At 39.4% G+C, this 25,107-nt stretch overlaps 1 protein-coding gene and 1 pseudogene across 1 annotated transcript in view; one reads left to right on the top strand and one right to left on the bottom strand.

The window, feature by feature from the left end:
* Positions 1–25,107, bottom strand: part of Wdr49 (WD repeat domain 49) — a 182,175-nt gene that overhangs the window by 74,526 nt on the left and 82,542 nt on the right. The window contains exon 8 of the mRNA XM_032896953.1: positions 10,484–10,648. Coding sequence (XP_032752844.1) covers positions 10,484–10,648 — 165 coding nt within the window. The remainder of the gene's footprint in view (positions 1–10,483; positions 10,649–25,107) is intronic.
* Positions 20,220–21,534, top strand: LOC116895171 (annotated as a pseudogene).

Genomic DNA, 25,107 nt, shown 5'->3' with positions numbered 1-25,107 from the left:
ATTATCAGGCTCTGTTTCCTGACTGCAATTCCAATTTGACCATCTTCCTCAGCCTTCCCCACCATGATGGACTATACATAAAACCAAGACCCACAGCAAGTCTTTCCTTAAGTTGCTTCTGTATCTGGTATTTTATCACAGCCACATGAAAAGTAGCTAATATTAAAAAAAATTGTTCCAAGAGATAGGTTTCATACTGTGATGACCCTAATATTGAGAATGCCCTAAGAACTCAATCTATTGTTGCCAGAGATTGGCTGGATAAGAATGCTGAGAAAACTGTGGTCTAAAAGCTCAAAACCTATTAGAGGGAAACAAAAACTGTACGGGGAACTGCAGTAGAAGACATTCAAGTTATACTCTGACAAAGAATCTGAAACTTATTGTTCTAAGTACTCAGTGGAGCCGAGTTTTAAAAGCAATGACTAGCTTCCTTCTAGTCATTCATTAGTCACATAGTATGGGCATGTGTATCTCCATAGGTATGTGCTTCTCCTGCTTTTCCTTTGGTTTTGGTTTGTTTATTTTGTTGGTGGTATTATTGGTTTGTTTAATTCTAGTTTGTTACTTTGCATAGTTGTTTATTTTCTAAAAATAGAAAGAAAGTAATTATGGAGTTGAATGGGTGGGAAAGTAGAAGCATAGGAAATAGAAGAGGGAGGGAAAACCATGATCAGACTATATTATATGAAAAAAATCTATTTTCAATAAAAAAAATACTAGCATAATATGTTTGGCAAAAGATAACATTCAGTCTATGACATGGATACTGCTCTTGTTCTTCTCTTCTTTACCCATGAGAGAGGAGCAAGTAGATCAAAGCAGTATGAAAGTGGTCAAAGAAGAAAGGAGTTTGAGAGAATTTAACAGTGCGGAGCAGGCAGTAGTAATGACAGCAGCTGCAATTGTTAGGAGATTAATGCCATTAAAGAGACAAATAACCTTCTCCATAAAAATCATAGAAAGAGGCATGATTGCACACTCCTGTAGTTCTAGCACTTGCGTGGGCAGAGGTGCCAATTCAAAACCAGCCTGGTCTACAAAGAATGTTCCAGAGTAGCCAAGGCTGCACAGAGTAACACTGTCTAACAAAGCAAAACAAACAAAACAAAACAAAAGAATAAAAGAAAGAAAGAGAAAAAACGGAGAGGGACGTCAGGACAAAACCTCAACCATCAACGTCTATAACTTCTTAAAATGCAAATTCAGAAGCCATACCAGTCAGAAAAACAGGTGAGAGACCCATTTGATGACAAAAAATGCCAACCCTTAGGTTCTACTTCTCACCCTACCTTCCATGATGTTATCATACTCCTAGCTCCAACTCTACCAGAGAATATGTTAAATCTAAAAAAAAAGAAAGAAAAAAAAGAAAGAAAGAAAAAGGAAGAAAAAAAAGGAAAACCAAAGAATAGTGGGGATAGAAAGAGAAGGGCCCCAGCTCAAAGAGCCAGAAAATATTTTTGACCAAATTATAGGAAAAAAATGTTTCTAATCTAAAGAAGAACATGCCTTTAAAGGTACAAGAAGTGTACAGAACACCAAAAAGCTGGAACCAACAAAGAAAGTTCCTGTGCCACATAATCAAGACAGTACACGTACCGAACAAAGAAAAAGTATTAAAATCTGCAAGGGAAAATGACAAATAATACATACATATAAACTTATACTGACTAAAATTATATGTGCCTTCTCAATAGAGACTCTAAGAGCCAATAGGGTCTAGACAGAAGTCTTGCATACTCTAAGAGACTACATATGCCATCCCAGATTACTACAATCAGCAAAACTTTCAGTCACTGTAGTTCGAGAAACAAGATGTTTCTTGACAAAGTCAAATTTAAGCATGTGTCCACAAATCCAGGCCCACAGAAAGTACTAGACCGAAAGTCCCCAAGAAAATGGAAAGTCATAAAAAAAAAAAGACAAATGGTTTTAGTGCAGAATTCATAATTCTACCAGACCGTAAAGCAACAGCTAATTTCAAGCCTCCTCAAAATATTCCAGAAAATAGAAACTGAAGGAACATTGCTAAACTCATTTTATGAGATCACAGTCACCCTAATACACAAACTACATAAAGATTAAACAGAAAGAGAATTACAGACCAATTTCCCTCATAAACATAAATGCACAATTACTCAAAAAAAAAAATACTTGGCAACCAAATCTAAGAAAACATCAAAAAGATCATCCAGCATGATCAATTAGGCTTCATCCCAGAAATGCTAGAATAGGTAAACACATGAAAATCTATGTATTATACTATATAAACAAACTTAAATAGACAAAACACCATGATAAAAAAGCCTTTGATTGAATTCAACAACCCTTCCTGACAACACTCTTGGAGAGATCAGGGACACAAGGGAAATACCTAAGTATAATAAAGGAAATTGCAGCAAACTTATTGTCAACATCAAATTTAGATGTGATTATGAAGAGAAATGCAAAGAAACTCAAAGCAATTCTACAAAAATAAGAATAAGTCAAGGCTGTCCAGGCTCTCCTATATCTATTCCATATATTTCTTGAAGGGCTAGCTATAGCAATAAGACAACTAAAAGAGAAGAAGGGGATACAAATAAGAAAGGAAGAAGTCAAAGTATTGCTATCTGCAGATGATAATGATAATAAACATAAGCAGCCCCAAATCTTACTGGGGAACTCTTATAACTGATAAACACCTTCAGCAAAGTAACAGGATATAATATTAACTCAAAAATCAGTAACCTCCTATATATAAATGACAATTAGGCTGAGAAAGAAATCAGAAAACAACACCTTTCACAATAGCTGTAAATAATATACAATATACTGAGGTAATTCTAACCCAGCAAGTGAAAGACTTGTATAATAACAACTTCAAGTATTTGAAGATAAGAATTGAAGAACATGAAAAGATTACCATTGCTCATGTATCAGTAGGAATAATTGTAAAACTAGCCATTTACCAAAAGATTCAATATGTTCTCATCAAAATTCCAACACAATTCTTTACAGATCGTGAAAGAACAAATACTTAACTTTATATGGAGAAACAAAAACCCAGGATAGCTAAAGCAATCCTGTATAATAAAAGATCTTCTGGATGTATGACCATCCCTGATTTAAAGCTGTCCTATATAGCAGCAGTAATAAAAACCACATGGTTTTTGCATTAAAACAGACAGACTCTCAAATGTAATCAAATGGAAAACCCAGAAGTAAACCCATGCACCTATGGATACTTGATTTTTGACAAGAAACTAAAATTATACAGTGAAATAAAAAAGGAAGCATCTTCATCAAATGAGGCTAGCCTAGCTAGATGTCTGCATGTAGAAGAATACATATAGATCCATGTCTATCACCCTGCAAAAATCCAAGTCCAAGTAGATCAAAGATTTGAACAGAAACATTAAGCCTGAGAGAAGAAAAAGTGAGGAATAGCCCTGAAAACATTGGTACAAGAGACAACTTCTTGAATAGAACACCAATTGCACCAACACTAAGATTAACAATTAATAGATGGGACTTCATGAAACTGAAAATATTCTGAAAGGCAAAGGACACTGTCTAAAAGACAAAATGGCAGCCCTTAGAATGGGAAAAGATTTTCACCAACCCACATTTGACAATGTGTTGAAATCCAAAATATGAAAAGAACTCAAGAAACTAGACATTGACAAGCCAAATAAACCAATTTAAAAATGGAATACTGATTGCAACAGAGGATTCTTGGCAGAGGAATCTCTAATGGCTGAGAATCACTGAAAGAGAATTTTAACATCTTTAAGCCATGAGGGAAATGCAAATCAAAATGATTTTGCTATTCTATATGACCCCCAGAGTTATGAAAGCAGGAGAGCTGTCTCTGCTTCTCACCTGCGTCAGCAATCAGGAGAGTGCTCCTGGGCAATACAGTAGAGGTGGTCCTTGTAAGTGCAGATGAGCTAGCCTGAGAGCAGGAGAGAAGAGATGGCCCCACTCCTTGCCATCTGCAGCATTGAGTGGGATAGCTGGAACAGTGATAGAAAACTTGACCTGGTGGTGTGAGTGAGTGCAGGAGAGCCAGTGGTCTTACCTAGTCAGCTATCACCCAGATCCGGGTACAGGGTTTTGATACGACTCCAAGAGCTTACCCTATATGTTAACTGCTGGTGTTAAAGAGTTTGTCCTGCAGATCCAAAGTTGTGGGATCCCCATGACACAGGGTAACAAATGTATGTCTGAGAGAAGTCCCAGTGAGGATCCAGCATTAATAGTGTGGCCCAGGCCAGAGGCTTTGAAGCCAACCAATGGCTCATTGTAATGAATATTTGCAAGTAAAATGTGTGAACAAAAATGTATACTGTAGGACACACTGAAACACTACAGTTTCCAACACAATAATTTTTTGATTTTGGTTTTCTTTTTTCTATTTTTGTTTTTGTTTTCTTTTGCCAGGGAGGTATCAAAGGCAGAGAGCAGATACAAAGGAGTTTTAAAGTTACTAGAGCCAGCTAATATTTGCTGAAGACAATTGTATGCACAGAGTGTAACTTACCAAAAGAGAGTGATTTGCAATGAATGCTGCAAAACGAGAGGGACAGAGTTTATCCATGGTTGTTGGGACTCTGATGAGTCCATATGAACACCCGATAGACTTGCTGAATTTTGTGTTTGACATGTTGGGGGAATTTCATTCTTGCTTTGGCCCAAACATTGTTACATTGTTTGTCTTATTTTCATTCTTTCCTTTTAGGATGGGGATTTATTTTGTCATTATATACTGGAAGTGCTGTGTGTGTATGTGTGTGTGTGTGTGTGTGTGTGTGTGTGTGTGTGTGTGTGTGTGTACAGGGCTCACAATTAATAGATTGTCTTAAGTCACAGCTCAAAGTTGAGTTGCTGACTAACTTCATAAGAGACTGGAAATTGGGCTTTTGAATAATACCAGAACTTCTAAGATTTTGGAAATGCTTACAGGTAAATTGAATGCATTTTTTAATTATGAATTGTTCATGAACCATTGAGGAGATGGTGGTTTGAATATATTTGGCCCAGGGAGTGGCATTATTAGGAGTTGCCTAGTTGGAGTAGGTGTGGCCTTGTTGAAGGAAGTATGTCATTGTCCGGGTGAGCTTTGAGACCTTCCTCCTGGAAGCTAGTCTTCAGCTGGATGCGGATGGATCAAGATGTAGAACTCGCTCAGCTTCTTCTCCAACACCTTACCTACCTACACACTGTGATGCTTCCTTCCTTGATGATAATGGACTGACCCTCTAAACCTATAAGCCAGACCAATTTAAATGTTGTCCTTTATAAGACTTGCCTTGTTCATGGTGTGTTGTTACAGCAATAACCCAAACTAAGACAGAAGACAATAGTGGAATAATTTTTGGTGCTGGGAGGAAGCTAGGTATAGTGCTCATTTAGCATGTAGAGCATCTTACGTTTGATCACTAGCACTACGCACACACATGCGTGCACATACACATGTGCACACACACACACACACACACACACACACAATGGGTATTAAGTTGAAGGATTGGCCTGTGATAATTAATCTTATTAAGCTGATACAATTTAAAGTCACCTAAAAAATAAATTTCTGGTTGATACTTATTGAATCTACCTCCAGCAGAAAGACAGAGCATCAATGAGGGATGGGGTTGCTATTCCGTGGCCAAAGCTCTGAACCATAATTCTTCCTGTCTGAAAGAAATGCAGGGATGGAAATGAGGAAGAACCTGAGGAAAAGAAGGTCCAACAACAGGCCAAAAGTGGGTTCCAGCTCAAGGGGAGGCCCCAAGACCTGACACCATTACTGAAGCTATGGGGAATTCACATAAAGGGACCTACCATGACTGCCCTCCAAAAGACCCAACAAGCAGCTGAGTCAGATGCAGATCTGTGCACCCAACAAATGAACAGAAGCTGCTGACCCCTCTCATAGAGTTAGGGAAAAGCTGAAGGAAGCTAAGGAGGAGGGCAACCCTGTAGGAGGACCAGCAGTGTCAATTAATCTGGATCTCTCAGACACTAGATCACCAATCAGGCAGCATACACCAGCTGAGATGAGACCTCCAACACATAGAGGACTCTCAGGTCTGGGTTCACCCAGAGAAGATGCACCTAATCCTCAAGAGACTGGAGACCCCAGGAAGTTTAGAGGTCTGGTGTGGTGGGTGAGGTGGGGACATGCTTGTGGAGAAGGATGTATTTCCTCATGTGGTGATGGCCCACGTAAAATTATTTTTGTTGGTACTACATAATTGTAATTTTGCTACTATCATGAATCATAATGTAAATACCTGTGCTTTCTGATGGTCTCAGGCAAACCCATGAAAGGGTCATTTGACCACTTTAAAGGGGTCATAACCCCCAGGATAAGAACCTGTGAACTACAGCCAGAATACAGCAAATACATAGGCGAATGCCAGCAGCAAACCACTGAACTGAGAACGGGACCCCCGTTGAAGGAATCAGAGAAAGAGCTCGAAGAGCTTGAAAGAGCTCGAGTCCCCTTATGAACAACAATGCCAAGCAACCAGAGCTTCCAGGGACTAAGCCACTACCTAAAGACTATACATGGACTGACCCTGGACTCTGACCTCATAGGTAGCAATGAATATCCTAGTAAGAGCACCAGTGGAAGGGGAAGCCCTGGGTCCTGTTAAGACTGAACCCCCAGTGAACGTGATTGTTGGGGGGAGGGCGGCAATGGGGGGAGGATGGGGAGGGGAACACCCATAAAGAAGGGGAGGGGGAGGGATTAGGGGGATGTTTGCCCGGAAACCGGGAAAGAGAATAACACTTGAAATGTAAATAAGAAATACTCAAGTTAATAAAAAAAAAAAAAAAGAACCCGTGAACTAAACTCTAAGCTATAAGGGAAACATAATCTGCATTAAAAATAATTCTAGTTGGTTATGTTATAATTAGACAAATCTACAATTTATCTGTATCATCTGCTATATTTTTAAATAAATGGGTAAATATAGTGAAATGTTTTGCATTCTATGAGTCACTCTTGAAAACTGGTGTAACACAATGAGGGGAGATCATAAGAACATTTATTAAAAACACATGATGGATTAGGGGACTCAGGTCACAATCTGTCCTACAACTGTCATCCCAACTATAAAGCACTCAACTGTGACTGAGCTCTCAGTCCAGAAACTCTAAGTTATTTGCTATGTAAATAGTTTAGGAACTGTGTGTATTAAGGACAGCCAATTGGTACTTGCTGGAAAATCTACCATGATTGTTTCTGGGAGGGGAAATGTCTATATGACCATACATCCATATTATTTTTAGTGACCTCCAGTATCTGTTGTATTGAATATTTTAGAACCCGTTGAAATCCTGGCTATTTGTTTGTCTTCCTTTACAATATAGAAGCCTTACTTCCTAAAGATGGCTGAGGGAATAAACATCAGATTCAGGTCCTGAAGCACAATCACTATGTGCTGAACTTGCTCAACTAGGACTAGAGATGCAATTAGTGATCTAATGAAGCAATGAAGAATTGATAATAAAACCAGAGAAACAGGATGGCTGAGGGAATAAACATCAGATTCAGGTCCTGAAGCACAATCACTATGTGCTGGGTACACCGTGTTTTGCTGACTGAACTTCATGGGGACATAGTTGACATGTCTGTTCTTAAAGAGTAAAAATGGAGTGGTTCTACTCTCTGTACTCTAGCTGTGGGGTGTTGGCGGGGTCAACAGATATACTTTTATAGAGTCAATTACTAGGTCACTGGCAATTAGAACAAAGCCCTAAAATGAAACAATTTTGACAAATACCATGCAGAGGTCAAATTGGCACTATGTATCAAAATTAAAATTAATACACTCTTTGACTTCAAAGTTCAACATCTGAAAACTTATGTCACACATACACTCTTTCTTGTAAAACAGCACCTTTCAGCCATACCCTGTAGCATTGTTTATAAACCCTAAAGTTTTGAATCAAACTTAAGTTGTATCATCTGATTTAACCACCAGGAAATAAATCATGCTGAAAACACTGTTCAGTAGTTAAAGAACATGCTTATAATGTGGAAGGTCCTTGTTCCATCTTCAGCAACACCTTCTATGGATACAAAAGAGATGACTTGTCTGCATATTTCTACATTTGCCTAAAACTCTCACAGCTATAGAACCTCTCTTTGATGAAGGTGCTTTAACTCTTTGAATTGCAGTGCCCTCAATTGTAATATATGAACTTGATCTTGAGAGAGAGAGAGAGAGAGAGACAGAGAGAGACAGAGAGAGAGAGAGAGAGAGAGACAGAGAGAGAGAGAGAGAGAGAGAGAGAGAGAGACAGAGAGAGAGAGAGAGAGAGAGAGACAGAGAGAGAGAGAGAGACAGACAGAGAGAGAGAGAGAGAGAGAGAGACTTTTAAAAGTGTCTGGTTCAAATTAACAATTTTGTAGAACTAGATAAACATCATTATGTATTTATGTTGATTATTTATATAAACTAATGTCCAGGACCGAGCAAGACACTGCAGACCAGCATGTACAGGAATCTGTTGTATAGCAAAAATAGCTCTTCTAGGCAGAAAAATGGATGTGAAACCAACAACACTCTTATCCTCAGGGGAAGAGCTGCATACAGAGACTCTGTGTAGACACTACTTCAAAGATTAATTTGCTTTCAGATCCTTGAAAACCATTATAAATGGAACATCATGTTAATTCTTTGATCACATAGCTTCTCATTTGAGATTGTAAATTATAAATGTGGTTGCAAACTGTCATTCATTTTTATTTCTTCACAAAAAATTGCTCAAAGATGTTCAACGTTTATTAATGTGTCTAGTAGAGAGGCTGCCAGAATTCAGATTGTATTGTGTGATTGTTATAAAAATACACAGTATTTTAAAATATACATTAAAATTCAGGAATTATGCTACTAACTACATTTTAAGGTTTATTTTAGTATGAGTTTATATAAATGTGTATCATTTTCTATATATGTTCATATGTGTGCATATACCCTTGGAGGCCAGAGGAAGATTCCCTGGAGAGAGTCCCAGGTCATTGTAAACTGTACAATGCGGGTACTGGGAATTGAAATCAGGTTTTCTGAAAGCAGAAACAATTCTTACTGCTGAGCCATCTCTGAAGCCACTACATAATCTCTACAATGTGCAGGCTTCTACAGAGAATCCAGGTTGACTAATCTCTAGATCCATGCCACATGCTTTCCTCTGTACATGATTCTCACTCTGTCTGATCAACTAAAAAAATTCCCGAAAGGAAATACTGAAAAGATCCGTCCATTCTTTGTTCTATGAATTATTTTTCAAGGATTATTTTGTGATATCTACAAGGTTTGCCTTACCCTAGACTCTGTAATGAATTCCTTCTACATAAGGGATTTATTTCTACATAAGCTTTATATCTGCCTTGGTTTCATACTACAGGACTAGATAATGAGTCACTGGCTGATTCCTTTTGCCTGTCTAACAATCCAGTTTCAGCTTGCATTATTTTATTTCATCTCATCTTTTAGGACCAGGGGGATTAGAGACTTTCACATTGTACCTGATATCTTGGGTACAGTTGGCTTCCCTATACCACAATCTCTAGTATATACATCATTGGTGTAGCCTTGCACAGACATTTTCTATTAATTGATGTCCATGAGGAAGCTACCTCAGCTCCGTTCATGCTGATGATAATCAGCCAGGTCTTTCCCTGAACTTTTGCAGCTAACTTTGGATAGAGTCTGTACATATTCACAAAGCTTTCTGGGAAGTTTATTCAAGAAACTACTGTATGTTGTTTCACAGTATCACGAGCCATCTCCAACCACAGTTCTCTTCCTGGCACAGCACTGAGAAGTGTCACTGATAGGAATACTTTCTGGTGTGTAGATCTGGCTTTACATGAACGTGGGATTATGATGCTGAGAAAAATAGATTCTTCCTCACAGAAGAAATAAATGGTAGTTATACATAAGAAAACTAAAAACAAAGACACTGTTAGCTGAGGATGGAAAAATGTGATTACGGTTTTAGTATCCCATCTTACTACCTCACTGCTTTCTTATAATAAAAATGCAGGTTATTAAATGTGTTTACTTTTAAGTATTCATTTTTTAAAAAATGTATATTACTGCTGTTTACAAGCCTTTATTATATTGTCCCATTCCTCGTTTCATAAATTTAGAGGGAAAAATGGAAAACGAGAAATATTGGCTGAAGCATGTGAAAATTATTCTGGCCTCTTATTCTCCAAAGTGGCCATGCACTGGAAAAGCCTTTTCTGAATAAGTATGCCTAGCTGTGTCTTTTTACAAATATTTTATTCTGAAACATTTCATTTATTCATCAATCTAACAGTTTCTTTATTGTCTGGTTTATTTAGCTCTCACCTGGTCTTGTCTTTCTTCTTGCAAGGCCAAAAAGGCAAAAGCAAGTCAAGTTTTAGCTATGTCTCCCCACACAGTTGTAGCCTCCTTATATCTGGGTAGAAAAAGCTTCACTATGGACATACCTTTACAGTCCCATCGGTGCTGCCAGTCAAAAGCCGTGTCTTATTTGCATCCAGGGCCATGGTGCTGATCTCTGCATTGCCATGACAACCAGCAAACTGTTTGATTTTCTGCCCAGTTTCTATCATCCAAAAGGACACAGTAGACCCTACATCAGAGCTGATTACCTGGGAGAAAATAACATAGTGGAGAAATTAAATATAGTTTCAGGATCTATGACTTTCATTTCAATAAAAACACCTACACTGGGCATTTTCACTGCTGATATTCCCCAGCAGTTAAGGCCATTTTGGTAAGGTATTTTCCTTCTGTTTGTTAAGCTGATAACATTTCAATTTCTAGGGCTGAGCTGAAGTAATGAAGTCGTGATCTTCTTTATCAGAGAAGGTTGGCATCTGTTTCCTTTACCCACCATTCAGCTAAATGTCTAAAGGCCATCTTGGCTTAATACCTCATTGCATAAACATATAAATCATTCTCACTTAGTTTAGAAAGACAAGCCTCATGGTTATTGTACTGTGGCATTATTTACTAAACAAAATGAAACTTTTTATTTGCGATCTACTTCCATATAGCATTAAAGAGAGAAGCATTTTTCTAGTCATTATCGAAATAGTTAATTTCAACAAGTTACTGGAACTGTTGTGGTTTTATGCCATTACAACTTCTCTTTTTCTTTGTTCAGATTTGTGTGTGTGTTTCTGTGGGTGTTACAATTATTTGTGTGCCACTAAAAACAAAGAGCACAGGTTGAATAAAAATGCACATATACACTTCAAGAGGAAAGCAATAAACCAAATGCTAGGAGGTACAAGACTAAATATGATAAAAATGATAATATGAGGGTTTGATAGAAGCAAGCCAACAGCTTCTGTCCTCTCTAACAAAGAGCACACCCCGTGAGGCACCTTTTTGTTAAAACCACTCTCCAGTGAGCCTGTAAAGGTCCAATTAATGAAAGAAAATTGGTAAGCACATAAAACATAGACAGTAATTTATCTATGGTAATAAATAGATTTTGAGAAAACGAGTATTTCCTCTTTTGGTTATGGGGTAAGCTTCATCCTTCAAATGTAAACTTACTGAGAACAGTTTATATTGTTATAATCACATGTGTTGGGGGAATCTAATGTACATTAGAAAAGATGGAATTGGTGACGATCATAAACACATCCATGCATTGTACAGATACTTGCTGAGCCACTAGACTGTGGTAGGAGGATGTTAGTGACTGATTTCTGCTATCAAGGACTCTAAATCTATGTATTTAGCACTGCAAGGAAGGTCTACAGAGATGACTCAGTCTACAAAGAACTTGCCACAGTAGCACAAAGACCTTAGTTCTAGTCTCAGCACTCATTAATAAAAGACATGGACACGGCAGCACATTGCACCAATTATCCTACTGATTATTTCTAATCTTATAAAGCACTTTTGGACCACAATTTTACTAATAATTTTTGTTAGTTCTTGTTTTCCAGATTTAATAATTAGTTTTACCACTCATGAAGACACTGGCATAGTGCGGTCTACTTTTACTCCATTATAGAACTCCATGAAATTTAAAATATTGCTTAGAAGAGAAGAGGACTTCTTATTGAGAAGCAATAAGGAATTCAATGAAGACCAATTTTACAGTATGTGAAGGAACAAAAAAGGGTAGATGTCTTAGGGTTTCTATTGTTATGGTAAAGCACTATGACCAAAAGTAGTGTGGGGAGGAAAGGGTTCATTTTGCCTTACAGCTTATAAGTATGTCACAGTGAGATGCCAGGGCAGGAGTTGAAGGCAGGAATCCAGAGGACTGAGGCTAGATTGCTGTTTACTTGTTCTTCATGGTTTTCTCAGCCTCATTTCTTATAACCCTCAGAACCATCAGCCTAGGAGTAACAGTGTCTACAGTGGATGGCCCTTGTCTTAGTTACTGTTCCGTGCTATAATTACTACCATGACCAAAGCACCTCATAAAAAAATACGGGCTTCTATATAGTTTTAGGGGGTTAGTGAATGATCATGACATGGAGCAGACAAGCATGGTGATAAAGCAGTAACTCAGAGCTTTACATCCTGAATAGCAGCAGCAGCAGCAGCAGCAGCAGCAGCAGCAGAGAGAGAGACAGACAGACAGACAGACAGACAGACAGACAGAGACAGACAGAGACAGACAGACAGAGACAGACACTTGAGACACTCTGGACCATGGGCTTCTGGGCTTCTTTACCTTCAAAATCTACTCCACCCTCTCCCAGTGACACACCACCTCCAACAAGGCCATATTTCCTAATCATTCCTAAATAGTTCCACTACTGGAGACTGAGCATTCAAACACATGAGCCTATGGAGGCCATTCTCATTCAAACTGCCACAACCTCACATATCAATCATTAATTAATAAAATAACCTACAAGCTTGCCTATAGTCTGGCCTTATGGAGACTTTTTTTTCAATTTATGTTCCCTCATCTCACGTGATTCTAGTTTGTGTTGAGTTGATATTAGCTAGAACATAGTCATTGAAAACATGATTTAACAGCAGCTGTGATTGTTTGGATAGGATATTCATAAGACTGGTTCTATCAATAGTCAATTATGAATTGAGGAAGGGTTTACAGAAGGCCCAACCTTTCCCTAACAAACTTTGGCATTAAGTTTTGTATCCAACTGTGTGATCCAGTGGAAAATTCCAAACTTGCTATAACACAGACAATTCTTGTTAAAATAAGAGTCACAAAACAAATAGATGTGACACATGTAACATACAGGCAGAAGAGAGTATGCCAGGAGGATAATACAGACTAAAGTGGGTGGGGCTAAGAGTAGTCAGAGTATATTAATTACATACATATATTCAATTGTCAAAAATTCATGAATTAAAAAATGAGAGGAAAGTCATTAATATTTAAAAAGAAAAAAACTGTTACAAAGGCTTTTGTTTTAAAGGTACCTCTAACAGAAGAAAGAGAACAAAGCAGGGCTGCAAGACGACCATGCAGAGCTTATTATTACTCATCCATGTAAGAGTGTCTTGCCTCTTGTTGGGCACCAGTGGAAGGAGAAACCCTTGGTCCTGCCCTAGATTGTACCCCCAGTGTAGGGGATTACTGGGGGTTAAGGGGGGGGGTGGTTGGGGAGGGAAACATCCTATAGAAGGGGAGGGGGAGGGGTTAGTGGGCTGATGGACAGGAAACTGGGAAAGGGATTAACATTTGAAGTGTAAATGTAAATGTACCAATTTAATAAAAATGGAAAAATATTAAAAGTGCCATTATAACATTAAAAAAAGAATAAGAAGAACTGTTCCCAAATAACCCGGCAGTGCCTCCTCAAGAGGCTTTCCCAGCTAATTGACTAGGCGCAAAAAAAGTGAGAGCCACTCAGAGGACACACCCTCAGTGACAAGACAAACAGTTTATCAATGTGCTGTGCCCCATGACCAATGTGAGGGTTATGGAAAATGTGGCAACAGTGAAGGGTTTATGATTGTGCATTAAACAAAAATTAACTCAAAAAAAAAAAAAAAGAGTTTCTTGGCTAATCACGTCATTCCCAAGGTAGAAAAGAAAGGGGACTTTGAAAGAAGTGACAAGACATTGGTAAAGTTATCTCAGAAGAACCAGAAAAAGAGTTTGGATCACCATGCTTTTAAGCCTTGTCCTCTGAAATTATAATTCTGATTAAATGATTCTTTAAATGACATAAAAACATTATTATTAAAGTAAGATGAAACTTCAAAGCTGAATGACTTGTATTTTTGACATAATGTGTCAATACTTCATCATCCCGAGTACACGACTATTTCCACTTGATTTTGTTGTATAATGACCCAGATTCTCCAGCAAATGCTCAAGTTTGACTGTTTCCCCAGTTAATTGTCAGAAGGTGGGCATGGAGTTCAGGCGTATTAATTAACCTGTGTAGGCTCACTTTACCCATCTGTGATGCAGAGATAATTAAAACAGCTATGCCAAACATTGTTAAAAGACTTAAAGAAGCTAATAGTTGCTGATTTATAACTCTAACATATGGTTTTGCTTCAAAGAGGCTATAAAAGTTAGCCATGTTACTCTTTTAAGCTGTATTTGTTTGGCCTGTTATGTGACTAATTCTCCTTCATATTCAAATGAATTTAAGAAAAGTAATATATAACTTTCTTTCTTTTTTTTTTTTTTTTTTTTTTTTTTTTTGGTTCTTTTTTTGGAGCTGGGGACCGAACCCAGGGCCTTGCGCTTCCTAGGCAAGCGCTCTACCACTGAGCTAAATCCCCCAACCCCAATATATAACTTTCTGCTACCACAATGAGTGAGGATGATTATAATTTTAGAAACTAGATTTCAATGTACACTGAAATTTCAAATTATGTCATGGCTATTATTACCTTGCATAATTATTAGTTGTTTTATTCTTTTGTCATTTTATACATATATGAAATGCTTTGATCTTATTCACCCTCTTTCTGTGTTACATCTCTTAGCCCCTTTCTACTCCTAATGAACTCCTTCTTCAAGCAAGTCTTCATCCCATCATGTCTTGCGCATCTCTTGTGTGTGTGACACACAGAGAGAGAAAGAGAGAGAGAGAGAGAGAGAGAGAGAGAGAGAGAGAGACATGCACACATGTCTCTGTGTGACATGTACTATATTTAGAGTTACCTGTATAAGCAAGGGAGGTTATTTAATTGAGCAATGATGGCAACTTTCCAGTCCCCACAGCCCTGAAGAGTGTGACTCACTCTCCATCAGCAACTTTTAACGAAATCTCCACAACTAGGATGGGGCTTCAGGAGCTTCTTTTACAACCATGATGGATTATTGAGAGGTCAAGTCTTACCCAGGTTTTTGACAGGTAAACACATCTGTTTTAAATTACTTCATAAAATCACCACACGATGTACAGAAGACAGTGTTATGTAAATCTAAGGAGTTTAGATTCTATACTCCATAAAGAAATGCAGCTTTTTCTAAACAGGAGGAAAACGTATGATGGTGACCTTTTTAAAAAAGGCTAATGCTTGTGAAGGAACATAGGATTTTAAGTAGCTATTACATGCTATGCTGTTCGGTACTGAAAGGTGAATATTCCCCAACAGATACACACATGAAAGTTCAGTTTTAAAATCCATGCCAAAAGATTAGCCCCGCTACCCTTTCACCTATGTGGACATTTGTTCTGGCATCAGTACTGTTCATCTCTCGCTGCTTTGAACCTCCCTCCCCATCCCCCTGCTTGAGCTCAGGCACACTAGTCATCAGGCACACTAGTCACACTACTCATCAGATTTCATCGCCTTTCTCTGCTCCTTCAGCAATGCTGCATGAAATCCGAACCAAGTGAGACAACAGCAGAGGGTCAGCCTAACTCCATTATGTGGCGATCTGCCTTCTGCTGCTGTCAGCAAGAAAGCAGTGCGTTGAAACCAACCATGTCACAAACACACAACTGCTTTAATTCAAATCTGCTCTTTTAGGGCAACATTGGCGCATTCGACTAACAATGCAGCTGAGAAGATTTCATGTTTAGTAACAGAAGAGTACGATTAATGTCAATTGGCAGATTAGGAAAGTAATTTAACCACAGGCCATTAGGGACTTTATTTTTAGCTAGTTATTGTTGTCCGTAATAAAGCTAAAGAATAAATACTGGTGACATACTGTTGTGCTTCATTGTGATGACAGAAAATTTCTTTAATTATGCAGTTTAAGCCCAGTTGTATTTTATCAGAGGAGTAAGCCACAGCCTATGTTGACTTGCCCTTCACCTGCAGAACAGAAGTGGCCCCACCTAATATCCGCATTCCAGTGCAAATGGGCCTCACGTGCAGAACAGACCTGCTCTGACAAGAACAAAATCCATTTTATGTACCTGAGATAATAAGTGTCTAGGAATATATGGGCTCTCTCTCTGTGCCTCTCATCTGAGGCTGTCACAGTTAATCAGACAATTGCAAGAAATTGGAAGCTATATCCACATCACCTAATTGTCTTCTTGCAATTCCACAAATAGCAGGCAAAGTGAATCGTCTTTCATATGCATCCCAAGTAGGGGTCTAAGAAACAGCAGGAATCAAAAGTGATAGCAGCAGAACCATTGACTACCAGGCGATGGAGATATTTTACTTAATTGCTGCTTATAAATTTATGTCTTTATTCCCTGCTATTTATGATCCACAAGAAGCAGGTTACTCCCCTCATTCTCATTTTGCATCAGACCACTAGAAGTTACATTTCAGTAAGTAGGGAAACGAGGGGAAGGCTGGCGTGCTAAGAACTGGCATACTTGCTGGATCTGAATATTTTAAGACAGTCATTCTCCATCTATAAATTTTGTTTATCAAACATTGCCTCTTCCCATGTTAATTTGTAATATGCTCATTTGTATGAATTCTTTGAATTCATTTATCACCCATAATGTGCAAGGCTGAGTATCTAATACTTCCCCAAGATAATGAAATATACTCAGTACTTTTTGTGAGAAGGAAAAAAGCAAGGGAAGTGGGGAGGTGAAACAAAAGGTAAATGAAGAAGGTTGATAAAGGAAGATAGGAAAAAGAATTTAAATGATGCTGGGTAGTCTTAAGAATCCGAGAGCAATGTAGCTCACATGATAGCAGAGAGTACTTGGGATGGGTTTGAAATTGAGGTAAGACCTTACTGGCATGGAGGATGACTTATGCAGATAACTGGGAGGCAAGAATTTCAGGCAACAGAACTATCAATGCAAGAACCCTCCAAGTCATAGCAAGAATGCACACAAAGCCTATGTAATGTGGTGGGGGGAAGAAGCCACTGGTTGAAGCTACCTGTCGACAGGATACAGGGATATTTGGATACAGCATGTATGACAAAGAGATCTACTTTGCACTACAACAAAAGCATTTACTATAAGGTATATTCTTGAACAGTTAGAATTATTAAATATATAGTATATAGTCATTTAAAGGAACAACATGTATAGAATAATATGCACACATATAACACATGTATATGTGTGCGTGTATGTGTGTGTGTGTGTGTGTGTGTGTGTGTGTGGTATGTTCATTTGTATAAGAATAAAATAATTCATGGATCCTACCTCTCCTGTAGTTCTATCCAGAAATGTGTTCATAACAATACATTTCCCTATATGGACTGGGAATCCCAGAAAGGTCAGTCCTTGCATAGAACCAGAATTTGAAAAAAAAGTGGGTTGGACTTGGTAGGGCAATGGCTGGAGAGGCTAACCAGCCATTTTAGTAAACTGATCTCAAAATAATGGCTGGTGGAATGAGAGATCAACACACGCAGAAAATGGGTTCCTCTGTGAGAGTCTAATTAAAATTTCAGTTCCCTTTATGTGACACAGCATGGTGACCAGCCTCTCTGAGCTGTGGCTTCTCTTCTAGGGCCCAGTACTACTATGGAGCCTGCATCTGAGGTCATGAAAGAGGCTCTTTGCAGTTCTGGAACCTGGTGGTAAAAGTCACTCCTGCAGGACTCAGTCTATGACCTTTGCTTCTGCTTCTTGGGTGAGTGAGGGGGAGCTGACAGGATGTTAGGCTCCAGGCTGGACCCAGGTTCTTACTTATTTTTCATGGTTATGGGCAGCAGCAGAGCAGTCCCCAGGGATTTTGGTTACTTATTTGATTGATGCTTAAAATTGCCAGGTGTCCTTGCCTCTTAGGCATGGAGGACCGTGAAGAAACCAGTGAAGAAACTCCTTTGTGCCTCCTAGGTGGAGTTGGTGGGAAATTACTGGTCAGAAAATTTCTGTACATATTTCATTTCAAAAACAGGCAACCTCCTTGCCTGGCCCAAAGAAGGGCTTTTCTGTTTCAATTAATAAAACCTGAGGCAGTCTACCTTGTCCCTCTCAGCCATTCCCAGAATCCCACCTCTGGATTCATAATCAAGCTTTTAGAAACATATTTATATTGTATACATTATAATAAGAGCAACATTTACATTATAAAAATGAATAAAATAACCCTGAAGGATGCTATATTTGCTATATTTTGTCCTTTTATGAGCATGTTATGCCTTCCAAATATGCAATAAGTATGTGTACAGGTGAGCATACAACCATGTGTGTGCATGTGTGTGCGTATAGATATGTGCATTCCTGTGTATGTATCTTTGTGTATCTCTCTCTTTCTCTCTCTCTCTCTCTCTCTCTCTCTCTCTCTCTCTCTCTCTCTCTTCCCCCCCCTCTGTGTGTGTGTGTGTGTGTGTGTGTGTGTGTGTGTGTGTCCTGGTACAATGTGTAAGGCTGCAGTAGGCAGTAAGCCTTTATCATGCAGCCTCAGGATTGCTTTATAATCAGTTACAGTTTTGATCTGACCAATGACAAAATCTTATGTTAATTAAAAATTCATGCCACCCGGAGCCTAACAATAAGGCATCAAAAAAGAATAGTGTGATTAGTGTTCTTCTCTGTTCTTTTTAAAGGGAATCTTACAGATTCGGCCCTGAACACAAATACTAAGAAGGTGGTATGTCTTCTAAGGTAGAGATAGCATTTCCTCAATTCTACCTTAACTTTTGCCCTTAATTGTGTAATTACCAAGAGAGGTAACACTTAAACTGTTAGTAATCTCAAACAATTCAATCCTTCTCCATCCCCTCCAAAATAAAAGACATGCAAAAGAAAAGCAGGGCCTGTGGCTTTATATTTAATGAATTATTTCAGTTGAGACTCGATCCTCAAACTCAGTGCCATTCTAGATAAAGTCATAAGTCCAACTCTGCAAATTTGCATAGCCCATGTCCTATGCTAGCTTATAGGGACACAGACAAGGCTGCTGGGAGCACTGAAGGAAGCCACCACTGTCAGTGGGATGCCTTGAAATGACCATAGATGTGATCAATATGTGTGCTCCTGGAGGGCAGACAATGCTAAAATTCAAGAGGCAGGCTCTGTATCTAATTATAAAATATGGACATCCTTTAACCTAGAAATCCATTTCCAAGAATTTCCCCTAAGCAATAAAATCATGACTATGAATATATTTATATAGAAAAACAGCATAAGGGCAAAATAACTGTCAAAGAAAATGGATGGGTAAAATAAGATAACAAGAGATATTACAATGCCTTTTAAAAATATTATGAGGTAGGTGCTGGGGAGATGATTTATCAGGTGAAATGTCAGATATCAAAGTATGAGGACCATGGTTAGCACCCATGTAAAGGATATGTGTGCATGGTGACCCATCTTTAGTCCCAGAGCTCTGGAAGTGGAGAAAGAACTCTCAGATCAGACTGGTTATTGCAACTAATAAAATTGATGTATTATAGGTTCATTGAGAGGTTCTGCCCCAGTAAATATATCGAAGAAGACACCAGATGAACAACCTCTGGTCTTGGAATACACACACACATACACAAACACAGGTGGCGGGGCAGAGACAGAGAGACAGAGAGAGGGAGGGAAGCAGAGACAGAGAGACAGAGAGAGGGAGGGAAGCAGAGACAGAGAGACAGAGAGAGGGAGGGAGGCAGAGACAGAGAGACAGAGACAGAGAGAGACAGACACAGAGATAGACAGACACAGAGACAAAGACATAGAGACAGATAATATTACTTAGTACTAAAGAATATTCCAATATATTATTGAATTTAAGATGTAAGTCACACAGCCACAACTGTGTGAGATAGTCTCTTGCACAAAGTGGTTTTAAAACTTGTTGATGGCAGCCTAGAAGCAGCTGCTCAGCTGGCTCTCAAACCGAAGTCTTCAGCTTGCTGCCTTCACACCACACTTCACCATGTCCACCAGGGTGACTGAGAAATCCTACAAGACATACACCTCTGACCCCGGACCTTCAGCAGTTGCTCGTACACAAGTGCACCTGGTGCCCACATCAGCTCTTCCAGCTTTGTTCGGGTGGGCAGTGAGCCCTGTGAAGTTGGAGGTGGTCCCTAACATCCAGGCTGTGTTCACTCAGAAGAAGGAGTAGATTAAATACCTTAACAATAAGTTTGCCTCCTTCACTGACAAGGTATGCTTTCTGGAGCAGCATAACAAGATGGCAGAGACGTCTTGTTGCTGTTGTTGCCACAACAGAAGACAGCAAGGAGCAACATGGACTCCATGTTTGAGAGCTGTATCAGCTTCCTTCGCAGGCAGCTGGAAGCCCTGGGCCAGCGGAAGCTAAAACTGGAGGCAGAGCTCGGCAACATGAAGGGCCTGGTGGAGGACTTCAAGAATAAGTATGAGGATGAGATCAACAAGCATAAAGAGATGGAGAATTAATTAGCACTCATCAAGAAGGAATTGGTGAAGCATATACAAAGAAAGTGAAACTGGAATGCGGCCAAAGGGCTTACTGATGCAGATCCATGAAGAAGAGATCCGTGAGCTGCAGTTTCATGTCTGTGGTGTTATCCCTGGACAATAGCCGTTCCGTGGACATGGATAACATCATTATTGAAGTTTGTGCCCATTATGAGGACATCACCAACCTCATCCCGGCTGAAGCTGAGTACCAGATTAACTACGAGGAATTGCAGACCCTATATGGGAAGCACCAGGATGGTCTGTGCCTCACAAAGACAGATCTCCGAGATGAGCCGCAACACCAACAGCCTGCTGATGAAGATTGAAAGTCTCAAAGGTCAGAAGGCAACCCTGGAGACTTCCATGGCTGATGCCTAACAATGTGGGGAGATACCCGTTAAGGACGCCAATGCAAAGTTGGCTGAGCTATAGGCTGCCCTGCAACGGGCCAAGCAGGTCATGGTCAGGCAGCTGCTAGAGTACCAGGAGTTGATGAAAATCAACATCGAGATCACCACTTACTGCAAGCTGCTGGAAGGTGAGGAGAGCAGGGTGGAGACTGGGATACAAAATTTGAGTATCCATATGAAAACCACCAGTGGCTACTCAGGAGGGTTGAGCTCAGCCTATGGGGGACACACTAGCTTTACCAGCCCTGGCTTCACCTAGACCTCCCTTCAGCCCAGCTTCAGTTCTCTCAGGGACTCCGGCACTTTTAGTCTCACTAAGGCCATGATTATGAAGAAGATTGAAACCTCCGATGGAATCTGGTATCCGAATCTTCTGATATCCTGCCCAATTGAATGGCCACTGAAGTCATTGCCAGCCAGGGCTCCTGCAGCTGCTCAGGGCTCACAGGGGAGAGAGCTGTATGGCAGAATCCAGGGACTAAAAGACTCTCCAGAGGATCAGCCATACACTCTGGTCAACCTAGTGGGACTGTAATCTCTGGCCAACCTAGGGAGGAGTTTCCTATGTAAGATATCCCAATGGCCCCTGCCTTCCATCCAAACCCAATTCAACTGTATTTTCCAAAATAAAGTCTCAACTGGCCCTATCAAAATAAACAAAGAAAAAATAAAAACATCTTGTTGATAAATCCTCTGAGGCATTCCTTCCTTAGTGGAGCTTCATTATATTGTTTTAGTCTCTTATAATTAGCAGGCAGTGTCTACAGATGTTTTATATGGCTTATTTATTCTAATAGTAAACATATTTATGTCAAAATTCAAGGACACCTAAAGATCCAAGTTGAATAAAATATATTAAAGGTAAAAGACAATTGACGTCATGTTTCATAAAGTGACATGAACTTTCATCATCAAGATGGGGGTCATTCATAATCATGAAGCAGAAATCTTGCCCACTCTATGTCATATGACATTTAAAATACGTACTTTTTAAAAATTTCCTGTTGTTATGATTTTTTAAGAAAACTCTCCTTTAAGAAATCTGTGCAAACACTAGGAAAACTGCCCACTGAGTACTTCAGTTGCTTTAACTCTTTCAAAATGACTTTCCAGGGTCTTCCTCGTCAGGTCTCTGGCTGGCTGTGAGGACCTGCGGTGTTTTTAATAGACTCTGTGTGGCTTAGCACCTTCTCTTAAACAGGAGTTGGAAAAAAAGAAAAGAAACAACAACACAGAAATAAATAAATTCACAGAACGATGCCAGGCTGCTTTCACTGGAGGCCAAGGTGAGGCTTCCACTCTGAAGCCCAGCTGGAACAAGACGACATTGAAATGTGGGCAGAATGTTAAAACCACAATAGAAGAGAAGATTGTCATCAAATCTAGACAAAAGATAAGTTTTAATGATGAGACAAAAGGAGATACAGAGTAGGGCCCAATGGCTACATCCCAGACTTCTTAACATCTATCCCCTGAGACATGTTTAAAACAAAAGATTAAGGAATTCTAGGAAGTTAGTAAGAGCATCTGATTGCTCAAAGCAGAATTTTTCCAGTAAATAGAACAACAGTCAGGGAATTGCTTTGAAGAGATCAGCAGCCAGACTTAAGAAGGCATCCCTGGAGAGGACAGCATTATGATTTTCTAATCCTCTAAGGCACACATTTTGGAAAGTCAGGTCAGTATTCTGCCCACCATCCTAACTCCCAACTTTCTATCCCAATGGCTCTCGAAACTTTTGATCTTGATATTTCTTCACAGTTTTATAAATCATTGTGCAATCAAAGTAGCTTTCATTTATACACAATAAAACACATGCATTTGCTACACTGCATAATTAAACTATTAACTGTTAAAACAAAATATAAGATCATACATTCCCTTAACTTCCAGAACAATTATTTCATCATGCATCATGTAGACTCTAGAAAGATCTATTGTAAACTTGCAAAGAAACTGGCAAGAATAATATTCTTGACATCTCAGATTCCCCAAAGATTTGAATCTCCCAAGAATGAGATCATATCGTGAGAACTCTTTTTGACCTTTAATCTGTTCATTATTTATTTGTGACCAAGTGGAATTATCGCTGAGCAGAATTTGTATGTGACCTTCAAACCTTGTAACAGGTGTAGCCAATCCAGGTTTCCTCAAGAACTCCCAAACTAAAACTGTCCCGGTGAATTCACAGTGCACACCAAACTTTATTCGTGCTCCTGTTGCGTTTCCTGGCTGGAACTATCTCTTTCTTAGAGATTCCCATGCTAGCTTGCAAGGAACACTGGAAATGCCCCTTAACTCTTTCTCATCTTTTTCTTTATTATTTTTCCATTTTGTGATAAGTATCTACCTAACAGTCAGTCTGATCGTACGATTCAGTCTTCCTAAGCTATTGGGACTTGGCAGATAAAGGTGACAGCTTACTAATCTTTGCTTCATTCCCTACACCTGATAAATGTCCAAAAATAGACATATTTGCTTGTTCAGCTATTCTAAAATAGTAACTTGCTACTGACTGATGGGACTGTGTGGAAACCGTTTTCTCTGCACTTCTCTGGGATGCACTCCTATGATGTAATCTCAAAGCATTTTTTCTTTAGCTTAGTGGCTAAGAAAAGAGGTTGAAGCAATACACAGATCTGTGTGCTTGGATATGCATTCATGTTTTTCAGTTATTGCTGATGTTAAATGTAGCAACAAATAGAGATGCACTTGACTCTCCTTCCTACAGCTTCTTACAAGTGCATTCCCTTTGTCTCTGTAGCCTGCCTGTGTAACTTCGGCTGATTTTCAACTCCCAAGTGGAAGATTCCAGTACTTTTCTGTGTCCTGCAAGTTGAATTCCTCACCAAATGCAGCTTCATCTTAAAGCTAATCAACACTAGATCTTAAAGTTCTACACGCAAACCTAGCATTTTCACTTTGCAGGTCTCAATTAACAGAATGTTCTCTGGGAATCAAATGCAGCCAGCTCTCAGTGGCTACAGGGAGCCAAATTAACCAGTTGCCTTCATAAAGTTCAGTAAAAACATGTGCGGGGGAATGTTTCTGTGCAGATGGAATTTGCGCTGAATTGTTTTGTCAAGGACTTTTATCTCCAAGAATAACCAGAAAACGGAGTGTTTGAAATGGTGACATGACACAATGCTCATTACTAACAAAATGCTTTCCACCCCATGCACAAAATCTGAACTACTCATTCCTGAGCCAGTGCAGAAGCATCCCTAGCCTTGAAAAGCAAGAAAGGCTTGGAGTTATTGTTTAATTGGCCACAAGCTGGAGGTCTGCTTTCTACATCATTCCCACTATGCTGGGCCTGAGCGGACGATGGCAGCAGGCTAAACATCAATGGTGCCTGCTTCTGCCACCAGACTCACAGCTGACCCCTCTACCAGCTTGCCTGGCCAGGATCTGTGAGGCATCAGGCCCCAGAAGAGGCAAGCTTCATTGAGATTCAGGTAGCAACCCCATAAGCAAAGGCTGCAATGTCATTAAAGTGGTGGAGAGACAAACAACACCCGTGCTGCATACCAAGTGGAATCCCATTTAACTGAATCATTTTCTTATGAATACATTCCACGCTGCCACTTTGAGCCACTGGTGTAAAATATGCCGGGAAAAAAATTAGGTCTCTGCTAATTACATTTCATGCATATTTCAGAACTTTCCACTCGGATACAAGGTGGTGGTGAACATTAAAAAGGATTTTATAACCAGATTCACCTGCATTTTGGATCAAAATCTGAACTAGAGACCACAGAAGACAGGGTATGATTACATTGTGGGCTGTGTTGGCTTTAACACAAATGTGTATTTCCTTATAATTCTATCAGTGCTGTTGCTGTGACGGGCAGAAACTGAAATTCTTCTTTGAACCCACCTGGACACGTATACTGCAGAAGAGCACGAGGCAGTCCAGTCATCTCCTGCCGTGTGCTGTTTACTAGTTTCACCATTGTAGTTTGT

This window comes from Rattus rattus, chromosome 3 (genome assembly GCF_011064425.1).
Source record: "Rattus rattus isolate New Zealand chromosome 3, Rrattus_CSIRO_v1, whole genome shotgun sequence".
In the NCBI taxonomy this organism is placed as follows: Eukaryota; Metazoa; Chordata; class Mammalia; order Rodentia; family Muridae; genus Rattus; species Rattus rattus.
The sequence above is the reverse complement of the archived record's forward strand: the minus strand, read 5'-3'. Positions and strand labels throughout refer to the sequence as shown.